The sequence below is a fragment of the Mastacembelus armatus genome, chromosome 19 (genome assembly GCF_900324485.2).
Source record: "Mastacembelus armatus chromosome 19, fMasArm1.2, whole genome shotgun sequence".
Classification (NCBI taxonomy): domain Eukaryota; kingdom Metazoa; phylum Chordata; class Actinopteri; order Synbranchiformes; family Mastacembelidae; genus Mastacembelus; species Mastacembelus armatus.
In genome coordinates, this window is record NC_046651.1 from 13022546 (window position 1) to 13045504 (window position 22959).

The 22959-nt window shown below is 42.6% G+C and overlaps 1 protein-coding gene across 3 annotated transcripts in view; it reads left to right on the top strand.

Annotated features, from left to right (window-relative positions):
• Window positions 1-22959, top strand: part of adkb (adenosine kinase b) — a 93971-nt gene that overhangs the window by 35682 nt on the left and 35330 nt on the right. For all 3 annotated transcript variants that reach the window (XM_026316062.1, XM_026316064.1, XM_026316063.1), the window contains exons 5-6: window positions 3931-4103; window positions 5984-6092. In XM_026316062.1, coding sequence (XP_026171847.1) covers window positions 3931-4103; window positions 5984-6092 — 282 coding nt within the window. The remainder of the gene's footprint in view (window positions 1-3930; window positions 4104-5983; window positions 6093-22959) is intronic.

A 22959-nucleotide genomic window follows, 5' to 3' on the forward strand; every position in this document is an offset into this window, starting at 1 on the left:
AAAACAACCATGCTAGCCCTGGCTAGTCTCCACTTTTACACAGTACAGGTCTCCACCCCACTTATCAATCCTCCCAGGGAAGATAAAAAATTAAAGCAAAACAACAACAGCGACAACAACATATGCAACCCTGACATGAGCAGTACCCTAGCACCCCAACATGACTAACTGTGCATGAAATTGAACTGATTGGAGTTATTGACCAGAAGGCTCGAGCCCCTGAGAGGACATGGAGGAGGGTAGGGTGGGCGGCTTGTGTGTTACCTGATTGAATGAAAAATCCTCCACCGGTTGCTTTGATGCTTGGCACTTTACAGGAAAGAGTGATTTAATGAAAGCTACCAGACCTCATCAATGTCAGCGCTCGTGGTGAGGGCCCTCTGCTCCGCCGCGCTTTTTATAAAAACACTCACCATGACAGGTCTTGATGGACAGATGTTTGCTAGTTGTTTTAACTGTACAGTAAAAAGAAACACGGATATCAGTCTGTGCCTCTGGTTCTAAAAGGCAGGCTGTGGAGTGAGTGGAGGCTGTTACAGGCCACCCTGTTGTGCAGTACGCTCACCATCTATTATTTTAGGGCTCTATAAATAGCCCTGTTGAATTTTTGCTTGGTTTGATAAGCCTATAATTAATGTGACTGTCATTAAGCACAGACATGTTCTTCTCAAGAGAGCCCACTGGTGGGGTGAAGCAAGGAGAATGAAGACTTTCCCTTGTGAACTGAGCAGTGTGAGAGGGTGGACCCTGGATTGACGGCCACCCGGCTTCCTGGTGGTGTGCAGGAGGCCCCACTTTGTTATGGAGCTGCAGGATAACACACTGTCATCTATCAGTTCCCAGCAAAAGCCCGCTGTGCTGCGTCTTCTGTAGATCTGAATTGCATTGGAATTGCATCATTAATCGAGCAGAAATGATTCCCAGCAACTCCAGGAGAATACATTGACCCCTGAGGGGGACCAGAAACAAGACAATGTTTTTACAGAAGGAATATCTAACTAGAGGTCCCATTACCACTTCATCAATATACAGTGGCAAGTGAGGGAGGAGATGGAAAGAGGGAGGGGAGCCAAAAAAAAAAAAAAAAGTAAGAGGGAATGTAATAGCTTATAGTGCTAATGGCAGTCTGAGCGCTCAAGTCCCAAACATTCAGCCGCCTCATCTCATCTGGGCTGTGTAATTGCCCTCCTGGAAGCTGCCACGCGAAGCGGCTGCCTCTGCACTGAAAGGTGGCAGCTGCTAGGAGCAGGCCTAGGTCAGCTCCCCAAGTGGGGTTCCTTGCAACCATGAGATGTCATAATTAATAGCTATCTGGGGGCCCTGGGGCCAGTTTTTGGTGGGTGGGGGGGTTGAGATTATTTGGGTAAATGGAATCCAAACAGAAAGAGACGCTGGACTTATTCTCCACTTAACATAATGCATACTTATCAGCACTTTGCCTTTAGCGAGTACGCCTGTGCAGCATCCTATTCCCTGATTTTCAGGGGTATTTTTCTCACTTGTTTGTATTAGGTTTCTCTTCTGTACCTAAACATACCTAGAGATATGTTACTGCTGGGTATCAGGGGAACTTATTAATCTTTGGGGACTGGCATACTCCTTAGTTAAGTAGATATACATGAGCTACTGTGCAAGATACAAGCTCCCAGCACCTTCAGAAAAATCTGTTACTTCAGTTTCCCTCTTTCTTCCCATCCTCCTCTCTTCTTCTGTCTAACATGCCGCCTGGGGGCAAATCTCACTCTGTCTCATCTGCTGCTTAATTTCACTGGAGCGGCCCTCAGTAATGAAGCGCCTTGATGTACATTTGCCAATTTCTGCCTCTGCCACTGCAGTATAATTGGGATGTGACTAAGCATGAATACCCAGCACAGGGTTGGTTGACCTCTCAGCGACCCTGCGAATAGCACTTTTGTCATAATGGAGGTATTATCTCACATAATCTGGGAATGGAGAGGGATTGTCTGCAGGGTGCCACGGATGGAAATGAATTGATATAACTCCTTGCTCCTGTGCACCACAGAGCAGAAGAAAAAAATGGCAAGATACGTTTTTTTACATGCTCATAATGAAGACATTTTCTTCTTATCTATTGCCGCTTTGTGTTTATTAGAGTAGGAGAACAGCTTCTGGCAAAAGCAGGGGTGGAATTTTTAGGAAGGGAGGGAGTTTTTATGCTGTGGCACTAAAGAGGATTTCTCTGTATGTGTGTATATGTCAGCCTTTTTCCTGCGTGGGTGCACTGTGTACTCATGCACATGTTGGTGTGTATGTGTGTCTGTTAATGACCCTGTAAAATAACAAGCTGAGCTGGCAGTGAGAGTACAGCCGATGGTCAGAGAGAGAGAGAGAGAGAGAAAGGAGGAGGCAGGAGAGTTCAGATACAGGAGGGTGGGTGTGGGGTTATGATTGTGAGGTCGGTGGTTTCACTGTGATTCACCATGCTGTCATCAGAGGGACAGGGGCCCCTCAGTGGCCCTCTCCATTCCCACCTGAGAGGCCTGCAAATGGAGGGGCCGTGCTGTCATTATTTACAGCCGGCAGCTCCTAACCTTGAATTCGGAGCTCATCACAGCAAAGGGAAAATCAGATTGGACTTGACGTGTACCCGAGTCAGTGACCTTGATAAGTGTGAGGTGCCTGCAGCAAGAGGTTAGGGAAGAAGAGCTTGCTGTGGATTTGTGTACATGTGCATGTGTGTACATGTTTGTGTGTTTGTGAATTTGAGCCAGGTGGGGAGGGGAGGAAGCTGACTGAATGACTGCAATATGACTCAAGATGACATGTGGTAGGTCCATTTGTGGACCTGGATCCAGCAGGCATATACGGCGTTGTTAGCGTTCATTGTGCTGGCATTGGTGCTCAAAAGATCAAGAGTAATTCATTATCTCATCGTATAATAATTCATTTGAAATGTGAGGATTTTTCGTTGTTTTCTGTTTCACAACACTGAAAATTGTATTCTGTTGGTTTTGGACTGTTGGGCGTACAAAAAATGTGGAATCTCAACATACCAGCTTGTTCTATGGGGAATTATGATGGGAAGTTTTTAATAAAAAAAACACAGGGATTCATGGAAAGTGAAAATAATCAGTGTTTGCAGCCTGATCCAAGGCTGTCTGATTGGCACACACAGGAACCTTGCTTAAAGTAATGAATTTTTTCCTGGGTAATTTTATTTTTCTGTTTGATTATTTATTTTTTCATCTGAACTAGTTACCTGGAAACCAGACAGGGGAGCACAAAATAACAGGGGAGAGCATTTCAGGATGGGTGATGAAAATGCATTTTTCTTCCCCTACCGAGATGCTATTTGGTCGTGTGAAATGATTAATTTCACACATATACAGGTCATCCCCGAAAGCAGCAACATCTCATTCACAAGGGGCCCCCGTCAGCAACAAAACAGGAGGCTGCAATAAAATGAGCAAACAGCAGCACGTACTGTACGTCAGTAAATCTTTGGAGGTTAAACCTGAGCACTATAGAATTTGAGCAGCCCCTCTCTCTCATCAAGGAAAAGTCACTGAGTACATCAGGACTGTCGAGACCAAAAAATGGTCAACAAGCAGTTCAGGGAGTGTCTTGTGGTAGCAGGTACACACTCTCTCTCTCACACACAGAGAGCCTGTGTTTGCGTAAGTCGGATGGAGCCTTGAATTATGGGGTTTGTGTAAATAAGGAGATGAGACTGTTTTTAGCACACAGAGAGGAAAGAGTGCTTGGATGAGAATAGTGCCTCTGTGTGGAGTGGAATTGGTCTTGGGTTGTTTATGACAGCTCGCAGCCCTCATATATCACAAGCAGTATGTTTGCTGTGAAGCTACAGTTTGTGTGCCATCTGCCTTAGCTGAACTTGACCCTTCAAACAGACTTATATTTTGTAAACTGAGCTTACTGCAACTGCTGTTTTTATTTTCTCTTTTTTAGTGGATGATCCAGAAACCCTACAAGGTGGCTACCTTCTTTGGGTGCATCGGCACTGACCATTTCGGGGAGATCTTAAAGAAGAAGGCCGAAGAAGCCCATGTTGATGCCCATTACTACGAACAAAACGAGAAGCCAACCGGTACCTGTGCAGCCTGTATCACCGGGGACAATAGGTTAGCTACCTTTCACTCAGCCATGACCAAGAAATGACCCTCTGGCTCAGATTCAAAAGAGTCATTTTGCTTCATTTTTACATCCTCAGGCAGACAGTTGACTCCTCAGGGCTGGAAGTCATAACAGGGAATCGTAACTCAGCTCAAACATCAAAAGGAAAAAGAACAGCCTGAGTGTGTTTTTTCAGGCTCCCACTCATTCTCAGCCGCCTCTGTGGGTTGTCATTCATCTATAGGTTGACAGTAGCAATGTGTTAGAGGTGGCTGGGCTATCCCAGCTCTCACCTGTCAGCCTTCTCGCTTGTAAAATGGGGTTTAGCATCTCTGGCAACTCTCACGCTAGCATCATCATCCACACGTCTGAGACAGCAGAGGTCAAAGTCTACACGCATGAACACACACACACACATCACTAACAGTAAGGGCACCAGTTCATGATAGACCAAGTGTGGATCAATAACCTCCTTCTCTAAACACTCTCCTCCTCTGCAGCCCTTCATCTGCTGTTACTGGAGTTGTCAGTCAGTCAGCGCCTGGACCCTGACTGCCCCTGGAGCTGGGCCTGCTGAATGGTCTTAGTGGGCTTGTTTGATGTGGGCTCTGACACCTGAAAAGGTCAGGTGCCGTACTCAGGGAGACGAGCTCTGTAATATTTCTTACAGGTGTTTAACAGACAGCTCAGGAGGCCAGAGGAAAGGTCGCCAGCGGGGCCAGATTGGAAGGGTGATGGCTTTGAAGGATTGGTAGCCAGTATGTCACAGCCCCCAGGCATGGATTAGTGTCTTCAAAGAAAAAAACTCTACCCCCATACTCAGATCTGACCATTTGAGTACCAGTCTGTGAAGATGCTCTATTTTTAATCGCATTAGGCATTAGGAAATACATTTTTTTCGCTCCTTACATGTGTATTCGAGGGTTCAGTCAGTCCCTTCAGGATCTCAGTGTTTCTGTTAATGGTGAAGCCCAGAATTTTCCAGAAATTGCTAGATTGCAACTTCCTAAAGGGAATGATGATTGTTGGCTCCCCAGGTGCCTATCGTCTAACATCTTAAATGTGTGTATCATTAGATCTAGTTGTTATTTGAATGTGCTGTGCTTTGCTCATGTCTGTTTGACTTCCTCTGTAATGAAACTCATTCTGTGTCTCATGATTGTTCTTATCTTCGAGTCCATTACTGAAGCTCAGGTCAAGTGCAGTCGCAATCTAACTGTCATATCGTGCCCTTTGTCATCACTGGCTGATCAGCTTAGCAGCAAACTGTTAGTCCTTTCTTTGACTCGAACCACAGTGAGCAGCTTTTTCTCACCATGTGAGAATGGACCTCTTCCTGTGGCAGCACCCTCCTGTCATATGGCCGCCTAACAGTTTTTCCCCTAAGTAGCCATGATGGTTGCATTCAATTTGATGGCTGCTCATAAAGAGACAGCACACAAGGACTGGCTAATGAGCTATGTTAAGATAATGCCACCTGCTTCACTTTCTAGCTCCCATCTCTCATTGCTCAACTTAAGTGTTCATTTAGTAATAATTTCTGTTGTTTTTCCACCTTTCTCAACAATAGACCACTTTTCCAGGGGATCTAATTATATGAACGTGTTAGAGATGGCTCATTGTTGTCCCTGAAAATCTCTTTGCTTCTTTAAATCTCTTCTTTTTTGGTGTTTGAGATAACCCATGTTTTAAAAGAAATTAAAAATAAAGACCTCCAGGTGACATTATTTCACCTTGGTTTAGACAATAGAAGAAACCATTATCATCCTTTTATATCATGAAAGAACAAAGGAAAGTCTGGGGCCCGAGTGTTTTTAGGGATGTTTTTGAGACAAAATTAAGATGGATGATAAGCGAGGCAGAAGATTTATGGGGTCTGTCTTGGCAGGTCCCTTGTTGCTAACCTGGCAGCAGCAAACTGCTACAAAAAGGAAAAACACCTGGACTTGGACAGCAACTGGGAGCTGGTGAAGAAAGCCAAGGTCTATTATATTGCGGTAAGTGAGACCCTCTATATTCAAAATGACTGTTCCCCAACTCTATTGCCAGAAGAGGACAAAATGTTAAGAGGCTTTATTCAGGAAATGCCTCAGTGTGCCTTCTGCATTGTCAATATATCCATTCATCCTTTGTCGAGTGAAATGAGCTATGTTACCTATTGAGACAATACAGCTCCATTCTCCCTATTTTCCCCTCGTCTTTGTGCATGAAGCTGCAACACAGTGTGAAATTGTTCTACATGTAATGCATTCATTCATTTCTTTTAACGTGAAGACAAGCCAACAGGTGCTGTGAAAGTGTGAAAATTGATTATGCAAGTTGATTCGGCTTTACCCCCTCCTACACAATCTTCCACTTACAGACAAAACACACACGCAGATTGAGGAAGACAGATGTGCGCTTAGACATTCACACACACTCAAGCTGCACCACTGAGGTAATGTCTTCACTTAGAGCTTCTGGAGTACGATGGCCTGCCATGATCATGTTTCACTCCTTGGGGATTATGTTTGATTCTAGCAGATCAACATTTTCTCTGATCTCAAGTCAAGATGATAGCCCTGAAATTGCACTGCATTCCACGTCTTTAAACAGTTCATTATTGGCATAAATCAGCATTAGAGTCTAGCATCAATATACTCCTTGGCATATTGTCCCATGAGAAATTCACAATGCTCTCCCTGTTGCCCACAGTCATGCATGTATTATAGTGCCCAGTCACAGAAACAAACACCAAAAAAAAAAAGCGATCAGTGCTCATGCCAGAAAGCAGATCAGTCAGTCCATCCTCCAGAGTTTGTGTGGTCTCATTTTTAGTCTCTGTTTCACATTAGCAAACACGGCACATCCTCTGCAAATTGGCAGTTGGGTTTTGCCCACATCCGACAGTCTTGCGCGCAGGGAAAAGCTTCCGTGGGATTTGAGGGGGGATAGAAGGGCCACAAATGGGTGTTTGTCAGTGCTTGGAATCTCAAACGTGGTGTTCAGCGTCCCTCCTGGGCCTCTTTGTCAAAATAGGGGGATCATTTGCTTTATTAGAGTCCTATTCGCACTTCTAAAGTACTTAGCCAGCTACACTGCCTCAGCTATTCCCACTTAATACTGTGTGGTGTGTCTAGACCGGTGTTCACTGAGGCCTCCTCTCTCCATTAACCTTGTCGAGAGTACTCAGATGTATTTACCCAATTTACAGCCAGATTGTACATTTTCTCCCTCTCTCTCTCACTGTACAACCTCTGCTGTGTATTAATGTGCTTTGATTTTCATGAAATGACTGCTGGGCGGAATACTACACTCAGATCTGTAAATGTAATTACTGAAACACACATGTAAATGTTAGCATGTTATTTGCTTGCATGTGTGTCTGCGGTTGTATGTTAAAGAGGTGATTGATAATTCCTGGCAGAGGCGCTCAAGGTGCCTGCTACTATGTGGTGTGATTGGATGAAAACAGAATTATTAGAGGCTTCTTGCAGCCAGTCTGGCTCATCCAGCGGCGGCAGCAGCAGCAGGGCTGGTGGCAGTCGCAGAGCAGGGAGGCAGCACTGCCATTTCTCACAAAGAGAGAGAGTGTTGAACTCCTGCCAAATGTTTGGTGGCAGGCTGTTGCTAGGAAATCTGGGTCCTTAGGCAAATCATTGCACAAAGACCAATAACAAAGGCGTGAGGGGAAAGAAGGAACAGCTAAATGCATTTCAAGCAGAGGATATGTCCTTTTTTTTTTTCTTTTTTTTTTTTTGGTTGAATGCCATCGCTGCGGCAGTGATGTTTACAGTTATTTCTTTCCCTGACTATTGTAATCATCAGAAGTGGAGGTTGATGTATTGTGTGAAGGGGAGATGAGTGACTAATTGGTGGAGGTGGTGTGTGCATGCTGGCCCAGTTAGCCTACACCTCCTACCCACCCTCATTTTCACTTTTCTTCCCTCCCCATCCCCCATTGGCCCCCTATGGACCCCCCCCTTTCTTTTTTTGCTGTTTTTTTTGCCTCAACCCCTCTCTCTTACTCCAGACTCTCTCAGACACACATACACTTGCTGCTAAACACACACAGCATGCACGCACACATTCTGCAGCATGCTACTGGCTTGTTTTTCTTATCGCTGAGCGCTTTGCCCTGTAATTTGATCTCCACAGCTTGATGCATCTTCCGTGATGCCACTTTGCATTAACCTATGGCTCCACAGCTCTCCTTAGCCCCTGCTAATAAAATAGGTTTACGCCGCTTACATACAGAAAAAAAAAAAACAAAACAAAAAAAAAAACAAGCACTTGGTCCATCTCCTGGTTATGTGAAACACAAGTAACACAAATGAAGAAGGGGAACCAACAAGACAATTGACTGTGAAAAGGTCTGTTAATGACTGGGCACAGATGGTCAGAAATAACCCAAGGATAGACGGAGGAGACGCTCGTCTCTGCCAACTGGGCTCATACACAAAACCCACCCAACGAAACACAAGCTGCAGTGCTGTTAGGTCACAGACCTGATCACAGATGTGGACACTGTTCGTTTACGCCCTCAGCTACAGCGCAATCCCTGCAAGACTTTAGCCCCACCCAAGAAAAAAAAAAAATGCTAGCCCACCTTCTTTTTCAAATAGCACAGCAAGTTGAAGTAGAATGCCTCACACTGTTAACATTGGCAAACTGCATATAGCATTAATTGGCAGTTGTGTTCTTGCCCTCACTGCAGGGAAAGCTGAGTTCAGCTTCAGTCACTATAGCATAATATGCAAGAAAAAATAGGCGAAGGGGAGGGCAAAAGAAAAAGAAAAGCGCAATACTGGCACCACAAGCGGCACGTCAGCCTGCTTACACCCCAGAGTGGCACACATAGACACACACACACACACACACACACACACATTGTTACTCCGCCCCACCAGCCCATGCAATTTGCAGCCAAAAAAGCAAAGGGAGAGGTTTAACACACACACACACACACACACACACACACACACACAACTGACACCTCATCAGCCAGCCGAAGGGCTGATTAGCACAGAGGTGACTGCGGCTGTGTCTCTGTCCAACTCAGGACCACACTGTCCTCATGCTGACCTTGAGCCTCCGCTCTTTCTTCTTCTCCAGCCCCCTCTGTGCTACTCTCCCTCTCACCACTGCTCTGTATCGCCAATATTCCTCCCTTCCTGTGTATCCATCTCCTTCCTCTTCTCCCCTCTCCCTTTCTGTCTTTCCTCTATGTACTGCACCACTCTGCACTGCCCCTGTCCTTCCACATAGCCAGGGAGGGATCACGAGGCAAAATGCAGGCAGTGGAGGGAAGGAGGGAGGGAGGGAAGAGAAGTGGAAGGGGGAGAAAAAACTGGCAGGCTCCCCCTTTGTCTGCAGGCGATCAGTTACAGTCTTGGTTGCCGATGAAATTTAATCCCCACCACATTTACATGCCAAGTTTGACTTCTGGCAAGCCTTATTAAATAGATTTGTAAATCATTTCATCTTGATTAGAATCTGTTCTCAAGGGATCAACATTTTTTTGCCTTGCTTGTGTTTTGTTATGTGCACAATCTGTGCCCACTGGTGGTAAAATCTGAAAGTCAATTCTTGATGGTGATATTTTTCTGTGTGAGTGAGTGAGTGTGAGCAGTAGGTTTGGGGGACAAAGAGCAGTGGGTGCCAAGTCCGGTCCATCACCGGCCAATCCTCTGTGTCAGCATGTCTCCCATCTCTGGAGGTCATGTTGGTGGACAAGGAACTGCTATGATGTGTTTTCTCTTTATTAGGCTGACATCACAGTGTCTTTAGCATGGAACAATGTCATTTCAAATTGTGCCTAATCAGATGGCATTTTGTAATTGCCAGCAAGCATCTTATGAATATGAATTCATAATTGTTCAATTACAAGCCGACTGCATCATATTTATTGGCTTATTTATTTTTTTTCTCCCGCTGGCCTGGGCCAATTATAGGATTTCAATCTTGAGGCAATCAAGTGATAAGGGTGAGGCGTTTAGTGTTTGCTGTCACTATATAATTCTCTTGCATGTTAAACATGCATCTGGGAGGGCTGTATTTGTCAGAAGCCTGTGCGTAGAGGTGCACCTGCCTAATTGAGTGGTAATGAGCTGTCAGGAGTGTGGGCCTGGTGATTGGCTCTCAGTGGGGCGTCCCGTGCCAGTGGGACGTATGGGTTGGCCCGCCCTGCTGGAGGAACAGCCAGCTCCACAGCACCGCAGGCCTGAGTGGGCGGAGCATGGTAAATTAGGGTGGAGAGGCCAAACAACACAGGCGCTGTGGCTTTCATTCGACTGTGGGATTTATTTAGGTCGTTTACTGCTTCATGTCAGGGATGGTAAAAGATTTCAGATGTTTTGCTTGAATAAAGTACAAATATAGTACTGTAAATATGCTCCATTAGAAGTTTTAATTTGCTGAAGGCCACCCTGTATAATTAGGCTGCTTATTATATCTTTCCAGTAGTTCTGATAGAAAACATTTATATATGTGTAATGAGTTGCGTTATACTGGTGGATTATTATTTCGGGTGAGTGTTGTAGTAGCTGGTCAAGATGTAGCTAATTTAAACTACATTATAAGCTGTTTGTACTCTATAGCAATGCATCATAGTTTACATAGTAATCATGTGCTTTATGTGAAATCTTTATCTACCTGTACAAGGTAACTGGAAATAGTGGTCAGATAAATAGAGTTTAGTAAGTAGTACAATATGTTCATTTGATATAGTGTACAATTACAAATTAGCATTAAATGGAAGTATCTCAAACTTGTACTGTATTTAATTGATTTGTTTATTTTCTCCCATGCATGATTAAGTTGTTTTTTGAATCTACATTAAGCTTAAGAAAATCAAATACACTGTAAAGTGTTGTGCTGTTGGACAAGTTCATTTAACTGGGTTTGTTTTTCACGAAGCTCATAAAAACTAATTGAATTAACTATTGAACCTCATTTGAGTTTACTTACGTTTTCAGGGCAGCGGGGGAACTAACTTTCTAAGTCGAAGCAGCTTGAAATATTTTACAGTGCATGTTTGAAATAGCTGTGCAGAAAGTTTACACGATGTCAGTTTACCTAATTTTATTATTATGGAGAACAAGTTTTCATCACAGTCAGTTGCATCTATTTTGGCTTAGATTTGTGTATTTGTGTGATTTATTTTTATTTATTTTTTGTTAGAAAAGTGTGGGGAAATTTGAAAGTTGGCAGGGCTGTGCTGGTTTTATTTTTGGAGTCTTTATTTCCAGCATCCTAATCTGAACAACGAGGAGAAAAAAATGACATGTCAAATGAATTAACTGTATCTTGAATAACTGCTGCTTTTTCAGGATTAGGGGAGCACGTTTTTGGACTCTGGCAGGCTTCCAGGCTGTAGTCCATATTACTCTACCAGCAGATATTCTCTGTGCACACCCACATTACCTTGTAAAAACAGTTTTACTTCTTCAGCAGGGAAAACAGTGTTCTTTCACCCTGGATTACTGTGTGCATCTGCTCCACCAGCAACAAGTCTGTTTTACTCTGTCTCACTGTAAAGGGGATGAAGTCGTTCAGATTTAATGATATTCTACTTTCCATCACATTGTCCTCTCGATCCCTGTGTGTGTGTGTGTGTGTGTGTGTGTGTGTGTGTTTGCGCGTGGGTGCGCACGCGCGCGCGTGTGTGCGTGTCTCTTTTTATTCATGAGACCAAGTTGTAAAATATTTCACTCCTATACTGGGATGTTGAGGCCATTTGTGCAAGTTCCACATCTTAATTGAATAGACTGAGTAATTATTTGTCAAGTAATGCTGAGCAGAAAATAAATAGCCACTTTGCGGCCGTGAATTGTGCCTGATGGCCATGTGTTGATACTCTCACCAGGGAGAGTAAAAACCTGCTCTACTGGCTAAGTATCTGATTAAGATTCACATGATGGAACCGCAGACGCTTTAGGATAGTGTGTCTCCTGGGCAAAGATAGTGAGTAGAGTTAAGTGTCAGACGCTGTTATATTAGCACACTGGAGCATAACGCCTCAACTGAATAAATATTGCTGGAATATTCTCCTCACCACAAACCATCTGCAGTGCTCAGGTCAGCTTGACAGTTTCTGAAGGAGGCCTACAAAGAATAACCACAGATGTGCATCTCTGTGCGGCAGATGCTGGACACTGTTCTTTGAGAATTGTTTCCTTCTGCAAGGTTTCATTTTTTCCTTTTATGTCGCTGTAATTTGTTTATGGTCTGTAATAAGCCTGTGCATATCTTCCTTCTGCCAGTTTGGCCTGGATCCATTGTAAACTGCCACAAATTTGTTTCTTCTCCCTTTTTAAAGCAGACTAATGACTCCTGAGGATAATATTTTGTAATGATTTAATACTTAATTCATTTGCCTATATAATTGCAAAGTTTTTTATTGTCATACCTCAATTTTAATTTTATTTGTTTATTCATCAATAACTATTCAATGGGTTTTACTCTGTACATGGTTTCCATTTTTACTGGCTGATAATTCCACTGGATGCAAATTTACCAACACTGTGCAAACTGTTCAGTTAAAAAAACTTATTAGAAACTTAGAAAAGTTGAAAATTCTTAAAGCTGGAACCAAATCAAATGATTCCTGTTCGATAATGCCTCGAAAAATCTAATTTTTTAAAATTTAATTAATTACCAATTAATCAATTAATTATGCCAGTAAAAAGCTGGTTTCAGTTCACATGTCTGGGATTAGTACATGTAGTGGGAAAGTGTTTTTCATACATGGTTCCACTCAGACATAGGCTAGTGCTCTGACCTTATCTATTGTTTCTCAAGTGTATATTATAAGCAGCTTTGGAGGCTTTATAGAGACTTAGCCAGCAGGGCTGCCGTTGCTCTGGTGGAACATTTGGACCTCTGGCAAGTGTCAGATTTTCAGCAGCACATTAAATCTCTTAACCCAGTTCTTTTTATCCCCTCCCCTTCCTCTCTCTGTCTGTCTCTTCCTTTTTCCCTCTCTTACTGCCATGCTAACAAGCTGGCTGTGATTTATTTTTCATGTGTGCTGTTGTTAGTCTCCACCATTCTTTCCCTTAGCATCTAAACTGTTGTGCCAGTGGTTAGTCTGGTGCCCAGGCCCTGAGGGGGCAGAGTGGAAATGTGGCCAGAGCAGCTGCATGTTCACAGCGACCAGGCAAAGTCCTCAACGCCCTGTGATGGGGAGGCCAGAGCCACTTTGTTTAGCACATTATTGGCCAGCTTGAATGTCATGCACCGTGAGTCCAGTCATCTAATGCTTCGACTGGCCAACGGGGCCACTCCCAGCAATTACTGATAGGGCTGCTTGTTCCAGTGTAGAGGAAAGGCCAGGGAGAGTGCAAAAGTGCCAAATGATTGTCCTCTGCAAATAAAAAGCAGACATCTTCCCTTTTGATGTCCTATATGTGCGTGCCTTATTTTCAGATGCTTTGTGCAATCACATTTGAAAGCATTTTGCGCTCCCAAACTAACAAGGGGGGACCAATCAAAACAATAACTGTGGTTCCTCTTGACAAAGCCCTTGGCTCACAATTGTCAGAAGATGTAAGCTGACTCATCCACACAAGAAGGGCATGTATCCCTGGGAGCGAGGGGCACAAAGCTATGATGAATCTTCCCCTCTGTGCTCTCCTCTCTCCACTGAGCCTGCATGGATTAATTACATGACTAGTAGCTAGTTTAGTCCCATTATTTATTTTTTCTAATGAATAATTTTACTCTCCCTCTCCACTTAGATTTTATTCTGCTCAGGATTTTTCAGCTTCACCCCATGGAAATAAGAATGCATTGATTATTTTCCATCTAGCAAATATCCCACCAACTGAGGAATAACATGCCTTCCCCCTAATTGGTTTGTTTATCTTGAGCAACAGACTCTGGGTTTGTTTGGACTCTGGCTGGCATCCACACACTGCACAGCTCCTCAGCATGATTACTCACCTTGGGAGGAGGCTGCTGGAGCAAGGTTGATGTTCCCCGCATAGACATCAGGCTGTCATTCTCACTGCTTATGTGACATCATTTGCCAAGACAGATTTGTTACAGGAAAAATAAATTCAGGCCTAAAAAGGGATTGATTTAAGGACAGGCTGCAAGTGGAAAAAGGCGACAGGAGGGATGGGGGCTCCCAGACACATTTCACCACTCAGAGGGCTTGGGCCAGATCCAAACAAGCTGCCAACAGAAGATGGATTCTGGCTTCATGTATAATTGATAAACTGTATGTTCTAGGTGTCAGCTTTAAAGAGGGAGCTAGGACTATATCAGGAAGCTATTTTTCCTCTCTGAGGCAAGCATCATTTTTATTTTGTCCTCCCTCGTTCTATGGCTTATCTTCTCAGTTCAGAAAGCCCCGTTGAAAATTATAGTTTTCTTTGAAGACGATGTTTGGGAAGTGCAGCTTTAAAAGCACATCCTGTTCCTGCACCTATTAGGAGGGCTAGTCCAGGGCAGATAGCCATCTGCAAAGTTGACTGTACATCCTGAGTTATCAGGATTAGCCATCTCACTCTTGACACCTAGCACATTAATATTAGATATGGGAGACTCTATCCTGCTGAAAGCAGCATAAAAGGATTAATGCAGTGCTCATCCTTTTGGAAATAATGCCCTTTATTGAGCGGATTTGACACTCTAAAGGCTAATGATGACATTGAATGGAGCCAGAATAAGTAATGGTGCATCATCCTGTGTCATGCAGCCAGAATAGTCGGTATTTGCATTCTCACAGTGCAAACTATTGATTTTGCTGAAGGTGTTGGGTTATTTTTCCTCTGCAGCAATATGAAAGTGTTATTCCATCATCAGCGTCCTATAGCTAATGACAGTCCTCTCACCATAGGCCCAATGATACGCTTAGTTCATCATCATTCATCTACGATGTCACCTCTGAGTACTTTGAGTTGCAACAATTTACTGCACATGAAACACGGTATGCCAGCATGTCAACCTCCCTGTCTGTCATGCAGGGAGGGTAGAATTAATGCAGCTCTGCCCACTCACTTTAATACTGATAAATTTGTATCCTGCCAGTCAGATCTATGAGTGCTTGTGGTACAGCTTGTTCCACAAAGGCTTGACTATTTCAGTAGAGCAGAGAAGGGTGGAATACCAACTTTGTACCATATCATTTTCCTTATCCTTTATAGCAGTTTTGCTATTGTGTTTTTGCACAGGACTTGAAGTGCAACAAGTGCCATGATTCATATTATTTTTTAATAATCCCCATGTACATGTGCCTCTGAGTGACACTGGAAGTAAACAGGAAAGGTGCCTGCAGGGGGTAACCAGATCTCGCCACACACCGAGAAGTCAAATCAAGCTAAAATGATTATAATTCAGTGGGAAATAGTCTCCTTGAACCCCCAACATGATTTGATTATGAAGAGGTTAAACAACTCTTATAATAAATCTGTCAAATTTTTAATAAGATGCGCCCTTTTCTATTGGGTATTATAACACTGTGGGGCAGACAAGTGGCTATCGGGGCCACCTGAGAACATTCGTTCTGTTCTTTCTGCTAAAGTGCCGCTTCCCCTAGGTGTTTTTTTTACCTGACAGCATAGTAACCTTATCAATCACAGCTGCTTCCCTCTTTCTCCCAAGGACTTGTGTTGATATGTTGTAAGAGTTCTCTCCTTTGGCAGTTTTAATAGGAATATTGTACGCTTATTTCAGAGAAATCTCCTTTTTTCTTAATGAGCTGATAAAGCCCCAATTATGGAGGCAAATCCTGATTTCTGATTTGCATTAGTGACTCTTGTTTCACCACACAGGGCGGAAATGTACGATTGAGGTGCTGAGCTGTGGGTCTGCCTTTTGAGAGTGTGTGTGTGCGTGCACGCGTGTGCATTTGTGTGTTGATGTGCTTGTGTGGGGACACAGGAGATGGACAGATTAGATTAGATTCAGGAGATGCTGCACGGCCCGGCCGTTTGTGCGTAGAATGTGATTTAGTTGTGAGGTTTGAGATGGGCTGTGGGGCTGCTCTGGGCTCTGTGATGGGTGAGGGGACAGACTGACAGTGACAGTGGGGTGGTAATGGCTCTGAATGAGGAGGAATGGCCCCTGTAAGGCTGCCCTCCCAGTGGTAGAACACAGCAGCCCTGTCTGAAAACACTGCAAAATGACTTCTTCTCTACACCTGGGTGGATTTCTCTTTTTTTGCACATAACTACAAATCAAGACTATTTATAGCTTCACCAATCGGAGGAGAAATAGTGATAGAAATGGAAAATGCTACCCTTAAAGAAATCCAGCCTTCACTTTTATTAAGTATCAGCAGCTGCAGTAATGTCACAGCCCATCAGATGTTTAGACATCAATGAAAGTAGAAAGATCAGAGGATGTTGTATCACATTTACAGTTTTTTTTTTAACAGCACCACCGATAGCCTTGAGGGAGATGCAAGGCTGATCATAGTTGACCTCTGGATGTGTGATCTGAGATGTGGACATATCAGTATGTATAAGTGCCATTGCATATAAAATCCCAGGTTTGTTTTCATACAGCCGCATATTTGCCTCTCTTGCCCTCCATGCCCCTTTTTGTCTCTGAAACTGAAATATTATGCCTAGAAGTTTGGCTGGGGAGCTCTGCAGTTCATGAAAAATGCATTCACTCCGCTCTTTTTCTAACTCTTTGCCTCTGATACTCTTGTCATATCATATCCATGTCATGTCAGTGTGTGTATTAATTATGTAGCAGATGCAGTTGAGGAGACAATATTGATGCATCTCAACTAGACATCCTATGTATATTACTCGCCTGTCATTGGGAAATATAAACAAGACATAATTAAGGATGAGAAGATGCTTTAATGTTTAGCCTAGTGAGTAAATAATTCGTCTGTGTTTACAGGAAGCATTTTTTTTTTCTTTCTTTCTGCTGGCTTCTCCCTCAGGCTCCATTCTGCTCTGAGTCTCACTCTATTCAACCGTTGTGGTCACTTTTTCTGGTTCAACTGAGGTGTTCGACCAGGTCATCCCACATGGGTTTAGCCTCTCTTTTAGTCTGTTGAGCTCGCAATTGCAAACGCACTGTCGACAAATGGCACCCAGTAGCACCTTTGGAGGTGTCCCAAATTGCAAAGGTAATTTATTTCTTTGCAAGCTGAATTATGCATGAGTAAGAGGTCATATTGTATTATGAAAGTGCTCAGCAGTTGCACACATACCAGATCCTGTTCAGGATTTGTGTTCCTCTTTATGAGTCCTCACTGTGCTGTAATCTTATGGAACTGTGATAGCACTTGAATATATTCCCTCACCAAATGAATATCAGGAGGGAACACAGCTCTGGATGGTTCCTCTTGAAATACAGCTGTTTCCCTCCGGTCCTCTTCCTCCTCCTGCAACAAACGGTCTCTCAGGATTAAAACCACTACAAACACTTCAGATATTAATCTTCTTCCTGGACCTCATTGAAAATCAGAATTTAAAAGGAATAAAAATACTTAACACGCTTGTTATGTTTAATGCCAAGACAGATATGTGTTCCTTGCAGATATAGTACACCATGCAACAAAAGTATGCTTTAGGATGGTAACCCTGTCAACATTGATCCTTGTGTTTTGTAATGCTAGAATGATTGTTTTACAGTGTAGTGATTGCAGCGGTTTGCCAGGAATAATTGGAAGTTCAAAGCGTGGATCAGTGAGTGTAGCCTGGGGATAGGTTTCTGGAGAAGCTGACACTTCAGACGTATTATGAAGCCATCACGTCTAATTTGCACAGGCCTCTTTTGTAATTTAGCCCCAATTCAGAGGAACAGTCTCCTGCTCTGCAGCACAATGCACACTCTGCTTGCATTGTTCACGCTCATTGGAAGAGACACTGAGTGAATGAGTCTTGGAGCTCAAATAATGTGCAGCACTGTTCCTGTCATATTTGTTGCTGTGTAATGGCTGCTGATTTGTCGTTTCCTGCAGCGCCTTTTAGGTTTGGTGCAGAGCAGACAGTGCTGCACGAAATACAGCAACTGTTTTCTGTGCATCCAGTCCAAGCAGCTTGTTTACAACGCTCTGTTGAAGCAACTGCTTGACAGATAAAGGATCACAAAATGTCGTATAGTCTTTGAGAGGGGGAGGAAACCTCTTCAGAGGAAGGACTGGGGTTTTCCACATGCCGCCCAGACATTCTCACACATATTGAGTTTGTCTGTGTGCATCTTTGAAGATGCAAATGTGTCAACCACATGTAACCAACCACCCAGCGAGAAGCTGAGATGCTCAACTGCTTTTCTCACGACTCTTAAATGGCTGCCAGTGATCTTCATCAGCTCTGTGTGTCTGTGTGCCTGCAGTTCTTTTTTAATGGACAAATTAGTTTTGGGAGATATTGAATAATTTGTGCTCATTTATCACAGAGACAAAAAAGTCAGTTTAACCACATTAAAAGGTGGGGGAAAGTTTCATGATCGCTCCTGCAGTAAACTGTTACAGTAGCTGGTATGGGAAATCTTTTATAAGGCTACAGAAGCTGTTCATTGACCAGTAATACAAAACAGAAGTTGCGCGGAAGTCATTAAATGGATTTACTTATAGCTTTGTCAGTCTATTTTGCATGAGAGTACAGGTGAAAAGCCTTTTAATCTCCTCATGAAGTCACTCCTTAATAAGGAGAATATTTATACCTCAAACTTTCCAGCCAGCTGTATAAAAAAAGACAGCACATCATAGCTTGGCACATCCTGACAGAGGAGACATTTGTAAATTATTAATATTTTCCCTTGCACTGTCACCTATCATCACGCCGTCTTTCTACTCCTGCATTTTGAAATGCAAGAGTAGTAGTCCTGCAGTGTGGCAAGTCATGTTTCTGGGTCTCATTTCAATATCTGAAGTGAAAGGTCGACATGATATATTCTGTCCTGCCGCGGTGACAGTGACTTACATGCTACCAGTTCAAGATGGTACACTTTTACGAGGCCCACCCAGCCTGTCGAGCAAACTGATAATGAATCAATCTGTGTGAAACATTTATGGGTGAGCCCCCACCCTTCCACTTCCTTGCGTGAGGCCAATTAGAGCATCCTCGGTGGCCCCTGCTGTTTGAGTCAGGGAAGCCCCTTGCATTGTCATATCAATATTCCTCTGTTGATCTCCAGCTGAGGCAAGTCCGGCTGCTCTTTCCACACATGCTAATTTGCATTCGCCAGCATGTGTGGGAGATGGAATGCTGACTGCTTCTCCTCCTTGTTCCCAAACCTACTGTTGCCTCCCTCACTGTTTTTTTTTTTTTTTTTTTTTTTTACTTTTTTTTTTTTTTTTTTTTGAGAGGGAAAGGTTTCTTGATTCCTGGCATGCCAGAGAAGGGTCCTCTGAGGATTACATTGGCTAAGCCCTTATCACTCCAGGAAATTCACTGCCTGCTTAAAAAAGTGGTAGGAGTAGAAAATCAAGGGGAAATGTTATTCTTTTTAAGTTTCTCCCTATTCCCATGGAAAGTTATTACAGGTTTGAAGAAAAGTCCTTTTTTGGCACTCAAGTTTTCATGTAACTGCATTTCATATTTCGTATTTCTTTTTTTTCTTTTTTTTTTTCCAAGCGACTGGTGGAATTTTAGAAGTGGAAAATGTGAAGGCAGGTGCTTGAGAGAGAGGGGGAGAGGGGAGGTTTAGGGAGGGCTGTGCTCACTGGGAAGCGATGTTAAACATCCAGGGGAAATGTTTGTTATTCTAATGGGATACCACCATGGTAACAGCTTTTAGAGACTCCCAAGGCTTTGTGTGGAGTATATGCATGCTTTCATCAATCTCGCCTAATTTCTTTGGGGATTAGCAAATATAATCAGTCCTTTCTCCAAGTCGTCACCTGCTTATCGACATGAATATTATGGTGAAATTTAGCAGAACACAGGTCTTGTTGAATGTGGAAAAAGCAATACACGGGTCATTAATATAAATCACAAATTGAAGTGAGTCACTGCATGGATTCAAGAGTCATTAGTATTTCTTTTTTTGCTGAATGACATCGCAGAAAGAATATCTTACACTTTTGCACATACTTACTTGCTTTATTTAAATCCTTGCAACTGAGACCAAAGAATCTTCAAGTTAAACGTATTTCAGACAGAGGTAATGAATTATGTTATTCCAGATTTAATACCTTTACAGGGGTTTTAAAGGCAATGGAGTCAACTCATTTACAAGACTTGTTGGAAGAAAGAAAACCTTGTCTGTCGAGGAGCTTCCATGTTTAAAAAGCTCCAATAACTCGTAAGCCCCTCACAGTTTTATACCTTTTTCTCTCCCTCTGCAGATTTCCTTAAGTGGCTTATGTGAATTGCAATTGCCATATTGAAGCCGGGAGTATACAGAATACATTTCTTCCCGGCCGTGACCAGCTAAAGGCGGGTTGAACTTGTGCGTGTGGTGATGGAGAGTTTTCACACACAGCACTGCAGCACCGTGGGAGTATAGCCTGACCTAAAGCTAAGCCCCCAGCCGGAACAGCCTTCCATCAAACTCACAACACTGCTCTCTTATCTACTGGCATTTCTGTCTGATACAAATAGCCAAGATGTGATATAGTTGGCTACATGTCATATCTAGCATTGTACTATGGTCTAGCTGCTCCCCCCTCTGTGAAATATAGTGCTTTTAACTCACCAGCTTTTTGCCTTGGCTATTTTTTTCCATCTGTAGCAGAGACAGAGACCAGTGTGTTTGCTCGTCTTGGCCAAAGGCCAAAGGCTCTTTCTGATATAATCCCCACCATCGATCAGACTTTGTTTACTCTAACATGGTTTCTCTCCCCTCCAGCAATTAGAAGCCAACCTTCCACCTCTTGCTCTTCAGACCAGCTTTATACGTTTATTTTTCCCTTAAGTGGTAATTTTTCATGTTTGCGGCTGAGCTCTAAGAAGTGTGGGTGTATATGAAGTAATGGATACTCTTCAACCAGACTGACATGTTGGATACCAAATTTTTGTTAATATTTCTTTGTGTTTGAAGAGAAATATTCTTCAGTCACCTAATATTGGCGCATACTGTACTGTACCATCAGTATATAATTGAGAGATGAATCACATATCTCCTGTTTAGTGCTCTGCATCCTCTGTGTTTGATTTGGGCTATTCCACTTAGAAATCTCAAGCACTTTGAAGTTTTAGAAAAATTGATGTAGCTGTAGAGGCTGAGGATGACTCTCCTGTCCGTCTAAGAGGCTCTCGTCATAATAAATCAGGTAAGAGAGTGACTGGTCTTGGCTAAAGAGGTTTAAAATCCATTCCTCCAAAAAGAGCATAAGAAGATCATATTGTGATCCCAAACATAGTTATGATCAACTTAAGGTCTTCGTCTTGGTTTAGTGCCCAGTAAGTTGAAACATATGTTGAGGTAGGAGCTGATTGTAGCTTATATATATGTGTAATATATATGTGTATATGTATGTATGTGTATATGTATATATATATATATATATGTATACGTATGTATGTATGTATATATATATATATATATATATATATATATATATATATATACATGTATATATAATTTTAAACATTTAAGTTAGTCCTTATATATTACCTTGTGCACGATGTAGTATTTAATTAATGCCAAAGTATTCTTAATGTCAAAGTATAAATTAACTATCTGTGCATGTACACTACACTTACATAGCTAAAAATCCCACAGTGCTTTATCTTTTCACGGACATAAATTACTGGGCACATTAGTGATGGTGCAAGTGCATAAAATCTCAATTTCATGTTCACTATAAAGTAAACTTCTGTAAGTGCAGTGTTTATTATGCAGAGAATACTGAAGGAGTGAACAAGGGAGAGACCTTGGGGGGGGGGGGAGTGAGTATGTGCATTTTAAAATTGTGCATATAAAATTTGTAAAAAAAAAAAAAAAAAAAAAAAAAAAACCTGTTTCTTTTCGGTTTCTTTTTCTGCAATATTTTATATGACCATAAAAATACCAAGAAAACAAAATGTACTGGAAAATAATCAATATTAATGTTTATGTGAGTCACAAACCTGGTGCAGAATGCAACAAAAATATTAGAACTAGAGGAAAACACATAATTATTAGTAGCAAAACACACATTAAGGAGCTTTTCATTGTTTTTTGGGAGGTTTTTTGGGTTGGTTTTAGTTGGTGTCAGTGGTCTACAAGTGTCACTGATTGTTACCATGGAAACCTCTCTTAGCCGTCGGCCTGGGAGTCGAGCAGCTTAATTTTTTGTTAAACTGTCTGCCTTGCATTGGACAACTCCAAAAATAAAATTAGTCTGGTTTAACTCCTTTTCATGAAATAAGTACCTGATGTGTATTAGTCATCTTGTCCTACAGAGAGGTAATATCAAACACGTTGCAGCTAATACGTCTTGCAGTCACAGTTATCAAAGACAAACGGCGTGGTTAAGCCTCTGAACAATTTTAATTTAACATGTAACACATTTCTTCACCCTGTTACTTGTGCTTTTGGCAGACAACCCTGACGCCTACCAGCAGCATCTGAATTTTGTGATTCTTAGGTTTTGTTTGAAGCTCAGGAAAGACTCATACTTTCTGGCTGTGATTATATCCATCTCAGCCTGAGATGCTATTCTCAAGTGGGAGAAGCGCTTAGCACACAACACTACTAATATTTGAGTGCTTTGAGGGAGAAAATGTCTGTTTAGCCCAGTGGAGAGCAATAGCTTTCACAACAACTCACAGACAGAAAATAAGTACAGGAACGATGGCCAACTTTTAATGGTATTATCATGCATTCACTTTAAAAGTTGAAAGCTCCTTCAGTCTTTCAGTCCCTGCTGTTTTTTTTTTTTCCCCCCCTTTTGATCACTAAGAGTTTGCAGTCCTACTGAGGTATTTCCATCAGCTGTGATTAGCTGTGCACAGGCAGGGAAGAACTCTTCACTCAGCAGTG